This window comes from Cyphomyrmex costatus, unplaced genomic scaffold (assembly GCF_001594065.2).
Source record: "Cyphomyrmex costatus isolate MS0001 unplaced genomic scaffold, Ccosl1.0 scaffold58, whole genome shotgun sequence".
Lineage (NCBI taxonomy): Eukaryota > Metazoa > Arthropoda > Insecta > Hymenoptera > Formicidae > Cyphomyrmex > Cyphomyrmex costatus.
In genome coordinates this window covers 167,984-183,389 of record NW_017279979.1, presented here as the reverse complement: position 1 = coordinate 183,389, position 15,406 = coordinate 167,984, and the positions used below count along the sequence as shown (strand labels likewise).

The 15,406-nt window shown below is 31.9% G+C and overlaps 2 protein-coding genes across 2 annotated transcripts; one reads left to right on the top strand and one right to left on the bottom strand.

Moving 5' to 3' along the window:
- Positions 1-80: 80 nt before the first annotated feature.
- LOC108779323 (uncharacterized) lies at positions 81-7,902 on the bottom strand. The gene is made up of 6 exons (XM_018546714.1): positions 7,789-7,902; positions 5,956-6,082; positions 5,625-5,722; positions 3,140-3,356; positions 1,504-2,017; positions 81-403 (listed from the first exon to the last, which is right to left on the bottom strand). Exons 1-6 carry the CDS (start codon positions 7,834-7,836, stop codon positions 91-93), a joined length of 1,317 nt encoding a protein of 438 aa, XP_018402216.1. The 5' UTR covers positions 7,837-7,902; the 3' UTR covers positions 81-90.
- Positions 7,903-12,218: 4,316 nt separating this feature from the next.
- LOC108779311 (RNA-binding protein 47) lies at positions 12,219-15,333 on the top strand. The gene is made up of 3 exons (XM_018546702.1): positions 12,219-12,420; positions 14,120-14,592; positions 15,091-15,333. The coding sequence occupies exons 1-3, from the start codon at positions 12,219-12,221 to the stop codon at positions 15,331-15,333; spliced, it is 918 nt and encodes a 305-aa protein (XP_018402204.1).
- The last annotated feature ends 73 nt before the right edge of the window (positions 15,334-15,406 follow it).

Here is a 15,406-nt window from a genome sequence, read left to right as displayed (position 1 = left end):
ATTAGAGAAAAAAAATTGATATTCTTACTAGACTTGTGATCAATAAATTTTTAATTAGAAAAGAAGACCAAAAGTGTCTGCATGAAAGGGTTAAATTCTAGAGTGTTCCGGGCTAGGTTTCGGTGTGTTCGATTTAACGTCTTGCGGCCAGTTACTTGCAGTATGCCGAACGTATCCTGGATCGGTCGCCGAATATGGTGTCCTTGCAGTTTGCGTGCCAGTGGTTTTCAATACACCAAAATAATCCTCCAACATCTCAATATCATCCTTGGATCTTCTAGATCGATAATCCTTAGGCGGAGGTGGTACGTTGAAGGACACGTCGCGATGGTGACCCCTCAAGATTCCAGATGAGGCGCGCATTCTGATTGGTACGTTGTCGTATTGACTGTTGTCCGAATATCTGCTCGTCGTTTAAACAAAATTATATTTAAGAACTGGCACTCTGTGCGTCATACATCTTGAATCATAACATATCGGAAACAAGGAAGTGAGCGATCTGATGACTCATGTCATATAAGTGTGATTCTTCATTTCGACGTATTGTTACGTATCTTAATAATTCTGATTGTGTAAAACAACTCTGAGCAAGAGATTTTCAGTATCTAATTGTTTTACAAATATTAAACAAGTAGAATGAGAGAACAGACATAAAAATTATCTTCCACAATTTATACAAAAAATGTTTATTATAGTAATATAAATGATTATCTTTTTAAAAGTTAATTTTTTTACATCGATCAACAAAAATCTCTTGAGATAAAAATAGAGAAGAGATTCAGGTATTTTAGAAGCAACTCTCATTTCACAAATATTGGAAATTCATATTCTATAGTAAAACAAAATACTCATAATACCTCATTTAAAAAAATTTGTGTCACATAAATTTATAAAAATTAAAAAAAAATACTTTTTTATAAGTTCAGATGTTAGAGGCTAATAAAAAATTTTAGAATATTTCAGGATTTACACATATACATAAATAATTTGTTTACTTAAAATAAAAAATCTGAGAAATTTTCTAAAATTATAAATTTTATATATTTACATACTATATAGAAATTGTAACAAATTTTTCAATTTATATAGAAATTATAAAAATTATGCGATAATTTTTACTTTTGGTAGCTTGAAATTCATACTATTGTATAGAATTTACATATATGTGAATTTTAAAAAATAAGATATAGCACTTTTCAAAAAATGTTTCAATTCATACGAAAAGAAAAATATAAACTGAAAGATTTTCTACAAAAAATGATAAAATTACTATATTATAGAAATTCTGAAAAGTTATATAAAGAATTCTAAGAAAAATGTTCACTAAAGTAGCCTTAAATGCGTTCATTTTTTAACTATAATTAAAAATTATTTCTACGAACGACAAAAATTGTTTTTGTGATTCTGATAGCGTGATCCAAGATGGCTAACGCGTAGATTGCCGACATTTAAATGAAGTTTCCGAACCAAGGACACGATGGGTCTCCGGACGCAAGAAATCACCTGTTGTAGTTGTCGAGTTCCTCCTCGACGTCTCGTTCGACCTTCATAATCTTCACGCTTGGATTGACGATTCTTGCGAAGACTGGGTCTCTTTTTTCGTATTCCATCGGGAACCGCGGTGTGTCGATTTCGTCGACCGGCCGTTGATAGATATCACGGCTCTTGTACATTATCCTGGACTCGTCGATTCTGCGATCAGGATCGCGTATGATGGCACGTGGCACCTCGATCTCTCGGTACCGCTGTGAGTCACGTAAAGCGCGGCCATTCTCAAAGTTCTGCGCGTGCTCTCTTAATTCTTGATCACCGCGAAGTTCACGATCGTCCTGGATGCCCTGCGGATGTGTACCGGATGATTCCTGTGGCGATCGCGCGAGATCAGAGCGACGATCGCCTGCCTTTTGAAAAGCTTCGTTCACGCGACCGCTTTCGTCTTCGGGAATTTTAACAACGATTGATGGTTTTGACTTTTTCGTATCCTCAGTGGTCACCACTGGCGTTACCTGATGCTTCCCTATTTTAAAACATATCATATTTTAAAAATATAAATAAATGTATTGAAAAATCTTATTTACAAGTATAAACAAAATACATATATAAAAAGATTACTGAAAATAAGCTGCAATGTAATCAGACTTTATAAGATTAAGTCGTCGTTCTTATCAATATCGTTGATCAGGGGAGAAATATTTTTCGTTTTTTTCGATAATAGGTGGCTTTTGACTTTATATTATCTATATCTAATCTAACTGATTGACCACCGTTTCACGTGACCAAATATGGTATGACTGCTGATGATGAGCGCGATTATTCAAAATAAAATATCGAGATCGTCGAGAAACTAAGTGTCTAGGTGTTGTCTGCGTTTGTCATCGAGGAACTGAGTGTCCAAGTCCTCCTTTTTCATGAAATAAAGAACTCTGATTAGTTGCATTTCTTATGCTTTATGTGTTACGCATTACGTAAGAGTCTGTGCTCCCCGTTTTAAGGCTACAGCACAGATTTTTGCATAATGCATAGTGCATAAGAGAATCAATTAAGAGTTTCTCTTTTCCGTGAAATGAATAAAGTGATTCTTACAAATTTTTTATCGCTGAAAATAAATCTGTAAATAAAATTATTCTATCACGTCACGTTTTTGAGAAAATTGACCTTTAAAAAAATTACATTTGTGGATGCTTTAAATTAAAGTATCTCAAAACTGTGTAGAGCATTGATAGAGCAATTTTATTTACGGATTCATTTCCAAAGACAAAAAATCTGTAAGAATCATTTTGTCTAATTCATAATCTAAAATCCATATTGGTCCAAAGTAATTTTTTTCAGTCATCACTGTGCTTATCATATAATAGAATTTAGTTAGTTTAATTTGATATATTTATTTAGTCTATATCTGTTAGATTATGAAATAAAAAGAAATAACATTATACGGGATCTTCCTATATATATATATATATATATATATATATATATGTATACGTCAATTCTTTTTATTTCATAATATATTATATAATATTTAATAAAAAATATAGTATAAATAAAATAATTAAGAAATAATATAATAAATATCATATAATAAATAAATACTAAATTTTATAAAAAATTAGTAATCTAATAATTTTTCTAACGATCGTACCCAAATCTGTCTCGATGATTCGTGCTTGGTCCTGCTTCTTCGCTCTGGGCGGACTCATCAGCAGATCTCCGATGAACACCAACGCTGTGAGCAAGCAGAGCGCTCCTAAAACCGCGGCATTGTCAACTAAATCCTCAGGGACGCTGTCGATAGAGGCCAGCGATAAGGCACCGACTATCCCGAAGAGAATCACACCCAGTCCGAGCAGGAAAAATTCCTGAGATTCAATCGGGCTTGTTAAATCCGTTACACTTGCGTGGTTTTAACATCGATGCGATCTATTTACGTCTAGCACAGTCGATTGATTACGCATAAAAGATTATTACTCAACCTTGCGAGCAAAAAAAAAAAACAAGGAAACGAAGGAAATATATAATCGGTATATGGCGCGTATTATAGATGCTGTTCAGGGTTGTTTATCGCAGAGAACGCGCGCGTGCCACTGATTTTCGTTAGATTTATTTATTAGAAGCAAGCAGCAAGAATACAGGAAATCTACGCATTATGCAGTCCACTCAAGATCGGCTAGTCCCAGCCTCAGTTATGACTCATTAAATGAATTACGTTATGTGTCGCGACTGACCAAGGCTGCAATTACGTGCACGACGCAGCGACGCAGCAGGGCGAGTCCCGCTCTCGTGTAAGGAGAATATTCTTATCCTTGGCCCCCTCAATGGCATCTTTGCGTCGCGCTACCGATTTTCTCACGCGCCGCGATCGTTGCGATTTATGCGGTATATTTTCACTTTGCAGACCAACCTCGGAATAAATTAAGAACGCCTGGGAAGGATCCCGACGTGACGTCAAAGCGAGTCCTACTCCCGCCATCGTGCCGCTCTTATGCGTTACGCGTAACAGAAATTCTACAGGGGTTATTCTCGTGGCGAAACGTTTTTGCTCTTTCTGACAGGATGACTTTGCAAAACTTATCATAATATTATACAGTAGAAGCTGATAGAGAACAGGAAAATAAATCTTATGTTATTACATAAATAACTTCAGATCTAAACAACTTCAGAACTGTCATTTTTACAAATATGAAGAGCGCTTGTTGACTTTCTTTTTTTTAGACATATGTTTCTGGTTCCTGCAGTAGATTGTACCAGAACTCTCTTTCTCGCTTTCGACAAATATCAAATATATATACCTATCTCATTTTAAGTAAAAAAGTATATACAATTATATCACTAATTCAGCCACAGAAAACATACCTAAAGATGAAACTCTCCTATAGATTGCATTTAGAAGCATCACTCAAGTGCCCCCGTGTATTGTCTTATCCTTGTTTAACATGGGTGGACAACGAAGACAAGACCATACACAGAGGCATTCGTGTGATGTTTTTGCACGCAGTTTTGAAAATGAGTTCTTCATATTTGTATGCTTTTAATTAAAAATTTGTTTTAAAAAAAAGAGAAAGATATTTATATAATAAGATATAGGACCGACTAAAGATTTCAACCATATCTCATCTATCACACAAATAGCCCTATATCTTATAATATTATATATAATATTAATAATTATATATTAATATCATTCCCTTTCTTAACAAATTCTAAACTAAAAGCATACAAAAATGGAGAATTTATCTCTAAGGAAAAAGATCTTTCTTTTCTTTTAGACGAAGACAGAGATATGTTAATATCAATTCAAAAAGCAAATTTATCCAAAATTATAATATATAGATTTCCTTTTTTTAAATATGTCATATTTTTTTTATATACATGACAAAATCATTCTCCTAATCTCTCATATATATAATATATATATATATATACATATACATCTTATTACATTATTACATAACAATCTACTCCAGCGAAATAAATCTTACTTTATTACATAAATATTTTTAGAGTTTCCCCTTTTAAAAATAATTTATAAAGTCAAAGCGTACAAATATATGAAAAATTTAAATTGCGAATTGTGTATCATACAACTTGGTGAAAATTACAAAAATTAGCGAATTTATTAAAACTTACAATTTCATTAGTCAACATTTAATAAATTTATATTAACTTTTATCATTTTCACCAAATTGTAGTCGCGTTCCATTTGGTGCTCATAGTGCTCTTGGAATTATTTCATCTCCCCTAGTTTATTACATATTAAACAAGATCAAATGATACTCATAAGTGCCAAATAAAACAAACCCTATATGATACACATCAAATCTCTTATTGCGGATAGTTTATGTCAATTTTCTCCTTTTTTAAAAGAAGACTAGACGAAGACAGAAATATACATATATTAATACACCATCTATCAAAAAAGGCAACTTTTTTACTTTATCCAAAATTTATTTCCTTTCCAAAAATACGTCGCAATTTTTTTTTATATTCCTGAAAAAACATCATTCTCCTAATCTCTCTGTACAATCGAGAGCCATTTTGGTTCCGTTGACGGTATTACGAAACCTAGTTATAACGCATTCCACACCGCATGAGAAAAGAAAAGACAGAAAAAAGGAAAGCATAATTACCGTCTTTCGACCGTGGAGTTCCCCGGTAGCCGCAGCGATCAAAAGACCCGTCGTTACGATGATGTATCCGCCGCAAGTCGCTGTTGCGAGGGCAGCGCCTGAAATACCCGGAAATCGGGAAATGAGTGTATCGCGAATCGCGATCCTCGGCATGCGAGAGCGTGCGGATCCGGGTGTCGGCCATGGCACATAGAAAAACTTAAGACATAAAGCGAATTGACCAATCACAGTATAGAGTCTGTAACGTGAGCAGATCCATAGCGAATCCAACATGTTGATTTCCTTAAGGTTTTTTTATATGTCAAGGCCTTTAATCATTCAAGTTAGGCACCTATACTGCCCCACGTCACGTTGTTCAACAGCGACCACTCCCTGCTGCGATTCCTCAGGTAATGGAACACTCTTCGGCTCTCATCGTCCGTCACTCTAAGCGCCACGACGCAAGCGATACATAGAAGCTGCAATCCAACGAGCACGACTTTTTTTTAATCTTATAACACCGCAAATTGAATAATTATATGTATATATTATATAACCCCGACCTTGAAGGTCTCAAAACAATATTGTTTCGATAAAGTATTTAATGTTGAGACTATGACACATACGGCTTTTCTAATCTTATAATTTATAATTCTTCAAATATGATGTCGGAGAATATTCTACAGTTAACTAAAGTTATGAATGATTATTTTCAATGATACATTTTAATATAGTTTATCTATTATATATATATATATATATATATATTTTTACTATTATTTTTTATTATAATACTTTAACTTGAAAAATAAAAACAAAAATCTTAACTTTTATGTATCTAAAAAAAAGTAATCTTCAAATATTTAAAATAATTTACGCAAAGTCTCATTATAATGCAAAAAATTCTGGTTCTATAAATAAGGATATAAATAGACTTTATTCATGGATCAAACAACTGCATCATGAAACTTTTGCAACAAATAATCTTGTTTATTATATATTTGATTATTATACAAAAAATGAGATTTTCATAATTACTTTTTTATGTAAAAGTATTATTTGGTATAAAAGGCACTAAGAGTATATGCTCCATGTAATTATAATAATAAAATACACATATAAAGTATAAAATACAGTAAATAAAACATCAAGAACTTCAAACCGATATCATTTCGATAAAATATTTATTCATAAAGTTTGAGCTGGCGTAAAAATACAAAAGACATGTATCTCACTATGAATCTCACGCGATTCATTGCTCTAAGCTGGCGCCAGATCATGCGAGATTCTTGGCGATTACTTAAGGCTTTTTAATTTTGTAAAAAAAACCGCTTCCTTGGCGAATTATATACTATGAGTAGTAAACAATAATTCAAATTCACTTGTACTGTTCGCAAATATTATACAAATAATAAATTGCAAATTTCAAACGATCTTGAATCTCGATAAAAATTTTTTTAAAACTTCATACATGTAACTTTTCGGAATTTTTATATACATTTCAGAATTTTTCAGAATTTCTAAGTAATTTTATCATTTTTGAAAAAATTTCTCAAATTTTCTTAAAAATTAAAATACCTTGAAGTGCAAAGAAAGTCTTACATACATCTCATTATAAAATTACATATACGTGAATTTTGCAATATTCTAAGACTTCATATTCCATAATTTTTGATAAAATCATATAAATTTGAAAAGCAGTTTAAGATACTTTTTCAGAAATTATACAGAATAAGAAATCTTGGAATACCTTAGAATTCACGTTAAAATTAAAATTTTAACAAAGGATAAATACCTCAATGTAGACATAAAACTGTTCTATTTAATGTAAAAATTTTCATCAGAAACATCGCGTATAGTCTGACATACTATTATCACAAATTGTTGAATAAATCGTAACACAAATGTTTTAGCATATTGCTATGATAAGTGCACAAATCTGTATTAAACTTAGCATCAGTTAAGTTTAATACAGGTTTTTAAAAATAAATAGAGAATTAAATAAATTAATTTAATCAACCAATATTCACTTGAAAGTTCTATATGAAAATCTTTAAAACTAAATGCAATAAAATTCTATTTAAAATCCTTGATGAATGCAAAGTTAATAAATATCAAACGCAAATATTAATCAACAAAATGAAGATATTTACGCTAATGGCAAATTGTAGATATATCTACGTACCACTTCGATTATTCTGATGAACACCTTTCGGTTCCACATGATTGCCATGATGCGATCACTAAAGGTGCGTTATGAGGCAAACAACTAAAGGCACGGAAAACAAGCGGCCGATTGCGAAAGTGTCGTCTCTTTTCGGCGAAGCATTACGTGATTTCTCAGGCTATTAACAAACCGTTCTCATTTTATTTTGAAACGCTACTAGTCACGTTAACAATTGGTTTTTGTCGAGAGGATATATCACATTAACTATATAGAGACTTGAAATTTATTTATATTCTGAGGTAATATTATCAAAGATATATAAATATACAAAAAATGAACGAAATATTATAGTTATATTACGTACATTACAGATTTCCCTAAAAATTAATGTTATTCGAGAATGAAGCTCTTGGTCGAAATAGAAACATTGTTGTGGTAAACATTTCTTACGGCAAAGCACTTAACGTGTAAATAAGTTTAAAGATTTTTTATTACAAGAATTTGCAATTTAAAAAATGAAATAAATAATACTTTTTTTATAAATCTGAACTATACTATTCCTTAATCTATGAACATCGCAAAAGGCGACAAAATTTTTAACGAAAAATTTAATAAATTTTGATAAAAAATAAATTATGAATATAAATAAATATGAGAAGCAAACGCATAAATAAAAATAAATGATCAAACTATCTGTACAAATCCTTTTTACATGGAATGAGCTTTTAATTATAAATGATTAAATTGGAAGATTTATATGATTGTTTAAGATTTATGACAAGGAAAACATTTTGCACAAGGAATAAATTAATTTGAATGAGATAAAACACTAAAAACTAAATTTTACAAAAAAAAAATCATTTTCTTGAAATGTCTGCAGATATATAATGTTGCACTTAACAAATATCAACAAATTTTTTTTCACTTTTTCGAGATTACATCTATAATTGTCAACTATTAACAAATATTATTTTTTAAAGTAGTTTATTAGTTATGTGTTCTGAACATTCTAATGTTATCACGTTAAACGTCCTAGTTACGTTCAATAATAGAAACCAGTATATTTATCACCTGCAATAGTCGCGACGTAACACGGAAAACCAAGGCTTCGCGTCGCGACGCGCTCGAGCAACGACTGAGAAGATATAGCGAAGGCGCACTAGTCGCCCAGGTTGGCGGCACCGCGTGTGTCATGTAATATAAGGATTGCTTGCATGCGAACGACACAAGTAACAATGCTATTATCACACGGTGCAATGGCGCAGGACGATGCGAACCTGCGGATATGTGTCACGGAGAGGCTCGTCGCGCACACCTCGCACCTTGAACCCGTTCGCAACACGCTAAATCTCGTTACTGTCTTCGACACTTTACACCTCGCGAGAAAAGACGAAGCGCGATTTGAATCTCTTCGATGATTCTCAACAATTTCCGTGGAAAAAGTGAGCAACGCACATATTTCAACTTTTTAGAAATTTTGTTTAAATTTAAATTTTAATGTATAGACAGGGAGGGTAAAGTTACCTATTATGAGATACCTTTTTTAAAGGTTTTTGTTTTGTAACTTATTTAATTTGTAACCTTAACTTTTAATTTCATGTCGTAGGAATATACGCGCCTTTCAATTCAGCGTGCAATTCGAGAAACTATCCAACATGTGTGTGGTATATAAATTGACATAAAATTATTTAAAGTATTTTGAAGTATATGTATGGTATACATTATGTATCCATCAGAAAAAGGATATTAAAAATGTAACAAGAGGCGTCAAGTATATTTTATAATATCTTTACGCAAAACCATTAAACATATTCTAAAATATAATGAAAAGTATTAAAAATAATATCGCAAAAAAAGACGTAAAATCGAAAAATGTCGTTTTTACGTAATTATATTAAAATAAAGATGTTGAAAAACATAATGAAAAATAATCTATGAAGAGGAAGTGAATAAAAAGAATATTTTAACTATATTTATTAACAATTAAAATAAATTCCACAGAGAACACAAAATTCTCCAAGCTGCATCTTGAAAACGTCCGTAATATGTAGACGTCCTTTGAAAATAATCCTTTAGAACTATATTGATAGAATAATCTCTCAATCGTAAAACATTATGCAACACAGTTCTAAAGGACGTCTATATCATAAGGATATCTTTAAGACGCCACTCGGAAAATTGTATTACGTGAGACTTATTTTAATAAACGTATTTCAAATATATATTATTTTGATTTCACTTCTTTTTTATGGCATCATTTTTGGTTTTTCCATTATATTTTTGAACATCTTTGTTTTAATATATTTGCGATAAAATATTGCATTTAATTTCACTTGTTTTTTGTGGTATTAGGTACTTTTGATTTTTTATTATATTTTAGAATATCTTAACACACAAAATTATTTGGCGTAAAGATACTGCAAGATATACCTCCTAATGCCTTTTTTTTACATTTTTAATGTCTTTTTCGCTGCACGAATTTTTGATACGTATATCTATTAATAATAATACATTTTGTATAATGATGATAAAAGTCGAATAATAATAAAGATAATGATGATATTTGAAAATAATTGAAGAAAAATTATGTCTTTCTACTAGTATTAGTAAGAAACTAACAGTAAGTATAGGAAATAAACATAACATTTGATTCACTGTTACATTCTTTTTCGCTCTTTCCCACGTAGGATATAAGTTATTTGTTTTGTACATTGTACATTGAACTCACAATCAGTTAACTCACTCATTATGGCGTTCTCGTTCAATAATCTATATCAATACTATGTCACGTTGGCAATACAGTCGCTTTCTTTGTCACTCTCTACCTTTTACGTACTCTTTAGTGATAACTTGGTAATTAACGCGAAGTGCTATCGCACGTTTTGAATTTAAACGTCGCATCATGTTTAAACGTAGCAACATGTTTAATGCAACTTTTCCGCAATTGTTGTGCACATATAGATGTGAAAAAGTATGGAAAAGATGTGGAAAAATAAGTAATGTATGGGGAAGCGAATAGATAACATAAATGAGGTTTATTTAAATGGTTTATTTAACTGTGAATCTCTTATTGCGAATAATTTACTACAAAATTAAACGTGTCATGTACACATTATTTGACTATTTACACTATTCTGACATGAAGCTCGATCTGTTCTTGTTGCTTGGATATATTATAAATCTAATAGTTTCTGATATAGAGAGATTTAATTATAAACATAAATTTTATAATCTTATTTCTGTATTTTACATATATCTTTCTACTAGTATTGCTTAATATTGTTGCCAAGTCCAAAAGTTATCCCTTATATTATAATTTTCTCAATACTTTAACTCTAATTTGAGCTATTTTTTGTATTTTCCTCTCTAAAAGTCATTTCAAACTTTCCTTTTTGCCCCTCAAAAAATCTCTCGATAAAAAAAAAGAAGTTTTTAAATCTTGTAGAAATTCTATTAAAGTGGTCAAAATACTATATTTACGTTAATTTTTGTAAATTTTTTTTAGGCACGTCTAACAGACCCACAAAATTGTATTTTATCCACCTCGTAGTTTTCTATAAATGTAAACATTATCGAACTTACACTAAAAAACATATAGTGACCTTTCGAGAGTAGGAGATTTTAAACCTTAAAATTCTTAAGTGGTGCAAGGAAAATTTTATTAAATCTTTTACGTGCCAAAAAAATTACCGCTTGAGTTTTAATAATAAATCGGACCGCGAATTTCTGCCCAATTCTCGAGAAAAAAAGTATTTTATACGTATAAGTAGAAAATTATCGTTTCCAAATCTATTACCTCGAAAATCTTCCCGTCTTGCCGATCTGTTTTGAAAAGCGTATAGTTACGCGAGCATAATCCGTAGCACGTGCGCATCGTTGATACATACTCACACACACACGCGCGGCACACATAATACACCGATTGTTTGGTATTGCGTGCGTAAGCCTGCCGGATCCCGCCGCCGGCTACGGCGACACGGTACAAATGTTGACAGACGAAAGTCGATCCAGTGGCTGTCGCTCATTCCTCCGTGGATCGGAAGAAGAGAAGGCAATCATGCGGGGGAAGAGAGACGACGGTCGATCCCTTCCATCCTAAATCGTCCGCCAATCATGATATATCCGAACCGAATTTATTTCTTGTCCTACGTCTTCTACCTTGGCCAGAGCAAGAGCATGAGCGACACGCCGCGCCAGTCGCCAGGTCGCTACACTCATCAACACTCATTTCGTTTTCTCGTCGAAAGAATCAGTTCCGCGTCGCGGCAGTAGATCGATTTACGATTATTATTCCCGCATGAATATATTATGCATGTATTCCTTTATACGTAACTAATTACGCAGTGATACATGCATATATGTGTATCGTTCTTTCGCATCTCTGACCGTTCGAGATTGTTCTTGATGTCCAGCTGATGTCGGTTTATTAATAGGAAGTGTGTGCGAAGATGGAAAACAAATCAAGGGAGAACCGCAAAGGTAACCGCAGGAGAGGCAGCAGGAAGGAGGATAAGCGCGAGTTTCGGAGAATGAAGAGTTTGAAGAACGATGAGATTCCAGTCTGGCAGCAATTTTCCGTCACCGATATTGAAAATACCGTCGGTATCGTAGAACAGGAAATTTCCCTGGATTCGGAAAATTTTGACAACGGTGAGTCGGAGATGCTATGCTCTTTTTTTTTTTTTTCTTTTATCTGTGTTGTTACTTAAGAGTTATTAAGTATTTGTTAGAGGGAGTGCGTGCTTTCTGTTCACCGTTTACCAAGCCTTTTACGAAATATTTACAAAGGCACGGTATAATTACTTTAAAGTAGCGTTTGTTAATGAAAAAGATCATTTTTAAGACAAATCAAATATGTGTTTTACATAAATTAAAAACGTTTAGATCAGTGTTCTGAAATTATTACAATGACAACACACACACAAAATAAACGATTAATTTTATATATATACAGTGTGTTCTATAATTCTGTATATACACATATATATATATATATATATATATATATATAGAATCTCATAACTCTAATGGGATTTTGAATTGAAAGTTCTTTTCCCAATTTTGGCTCAAACTATTGTTTATCAAATTATTAACGATTGAAAGTTGATAAATTAGATTGCAGCCAGCCGGAATATGCAAAAACATAGTCTGCCATGAGGCTCCTTGGATACTTGCATTTATTATCCGATTGATCAGCTTTAATCGTTAATAACTCGGTAAATGATGATCTGAGCCAAAATTGGAAAAGATTTTTTAGTTTAAAATTCCATCATCTTCTCTCAGAAATAAGAATTATGGGACATTCTATATACATATACAATATATACATAGATCAAGTTAAGGGGCCTATTCTATAATTCTTAGGCTAATTTTACAATGTGCTTTTTGTTTCCTGTTTCTTGCTGTTTGTCTCTGTTTGTCTCTTGGCTTTTTGATCAAGAAGGCAAGAGACAAACAGCAAGAAACAGGAAACAAAAAGCACATTGTGGAATTAGCCTTAATGACTGTAATTGTAGTGAGAGGAAAGCGATGAAAAATCGACAGAAGAAAAGAAAAGGCAATTGAATTCATTTCTTTCGAAAAACTTCTTTCTAAAGGTGTGAATGTATTTTTTACATATATACTATTTACATACATATACTTTTTATACTTATAACTATTTTTGTATTTTCGACTTACGTCTCTTCTTCTTTGAGATGTTTTTTTATTATAAACTCGGTTAAATGAAAATAGATATTGAGAAACATCTCTTTTGTAATAGGAATACACAATAACTTGCATTAGTTCGAACAATGTTTCTCCATGACGTATTTAAATATTATTACGTATATTAATACATTAAACCGTGCAACATATCTAAGAGAATCGCCTATTTTACAAATCGTTGTATAAGTCATTTCATCTTTAATTAAATTTATAATTATAAAGAAAAAATTTTTATTATTAATCTATACTCATCTTTTTTATAATATAATGCTGTATTTATTCTTTTATATATTATAAATTTTTAAGCTATTTACTATACGTAATCAATTTTCCAAGTAATTGCATTATTATCTAAAACTTGCATGTTTTTATTATTAAAAATGCTAAAATGGCATAATTTTAATTTGTAACAGTATTGTTGCACATATTTATATCTAAAGTGATATGATTTGCCACGTATATTAGCAACAAGTATTTCTTTAATGTATGAAATTTCTGTTTTATTTAATTTACTCTTTTATATAAAAATAACTATTATCGAAAAAACCCACTTTTCATCATTTTTAACCAAAATGATACAGTATTATTAATTTTTAAGTTTATCTCATTAACACTTACACCTTCAATAATATTGTGTGTACAGAAAGTGAGAAGAGTAAGTCGTCGCTCATGTGTCCCTCCTTACGTCGACAATTACAAACGCATAGAAACGTCCTTCGACTTTTGAACGAGCACAAGCTAGCTTCCACGCAGATCAACGGACAGAGGATCCTCAGCATCCAACCGATCCGTTGGAACGGACCAACTCCTGGTATAGACTGCGAGATCTTTGTAGGCCGAATTCCGAAGACGATCTATGAGGACACTTTGTATCCGCTGTTCAAAATGGTCGGCGAGGTCTTTCAGATTCGACTGATGGTCGACATGACTGAACTAACGAGGGGTTATTGCTTCATCATGTACACCAATCCGGAGGATGCGGCGCGCGCCATTACTCAGCTGGACCAGTACGAGATTTCGCCAGGCAGGAAAATACGTGTCCTGGCGAGCGTGAACAAGTGCAAACTTTACATCGGTCCCCTACCGTGGCATATCAAATCGGAAGAAGTCATCAGGGTAGATCTCTTTATTTATCTTTTATGTTTGCATTTTCAAAGCCCATTTTTTTTTTAATCGATGGATTGAGAGAATTCGTATTCAATTTCATTTTAAAAAATTTAGGTAATTTTGATCTGACTCTAAATACATCTCAGGGTCAATTAAGGTTACCATCTTTTTCCCTCTGTTAACAGAATTTTTGTCTGAAATGTTTTTGTCATCATAATTATATCTATAATGTAAAATGGAATATGTATAATATAAATTCTAAGTTTGTAAGTAATTGAAGTTTTTGTAACTTAAAAATTATTCAAAGAACTATTCAAATAATTGTTCAAGATGTAAAGATTGTCCAAAGTAAGTTTTACTGAAATGTTTATTCTTTGTTTATATTCTTTTATATTGAATATATTATTTCGTAATATTGTAATTTCTAAATAAGTAAAGGCTTTTCATGTTTATTTGTTTAATTCTTATTCTAAAAATGTTAATTTGTTTTTTTCGATATGTACTTAGGTGATTTATGCATCAGCATGGGACATAGAGTACGTATCTGTTTATCGATTTCCGAATCACGACGGGGCTTATGCTATAGTTTCTTTCAAATCTCATCGCAACGCAGCTTTAGCGAGACGAAAATTGAGACCTGAAAGACTTTTCAAGTGTAACGAAGTCCACGTCGAATGGGCACGTGTCGATTGGAATCCTTCTAATGTGGTGAGCAGGAAATTAGAATTTTTATGTTTAAAACTAAAATGATATGAGACTTTAATAATTAAAATTGAAGCATTTTAAAATCTGTCTTATTTGCGTAAATCCACTTTTTTAATCG

Excerpts from the sequence above, each read along its gene's own strand:
- LOC108779323 (XM_018546714.1), bottom strand. The coding sequence starts at position 7,836 with ATGGCAATCATGTGGAACCGAAAGGTGTTCATCAGAATAATCGAAGTG. Across the intron at positions 3,357-5,624 it reads AACTCCACGGTCGAAAGACG|GAATTTTTCCTGCTCGGACT; the intron begins GTAATTATGCTT and ends ATTGAATCTCAG. Across the intron at positions 2,018-3,139 it reads AATCATCGAGACAGATTTGG|GGAAGCATCAGGTAACGCCA; the intron begins GTACGATCGTTA and ends GTTTTAAAATAG.
- LOC108779311 (XM_018546702.1), top strand. The coding sequence starts at position 12,219 with ATGGAAAACAAATCAAGGGAGAACCGCAAAGGTAACCGCAGGAGAGGC. Across the intron at positions 12,421-14,119 it reads TTCGGAAAATTTTGACAACG|AAAGTGAGAAGAGTAAGTCG; the intron begins GTGAGTCGGAGA and ends TTGTGTGTACAG. Across the intron at positions 14,593-15,090 it reads AATCGGAAGAAGTCATCAGG|GTGATTTATGCATCAGCATG; the intron begins GTAGATCTCTTT and ends ATATGTACTTAG.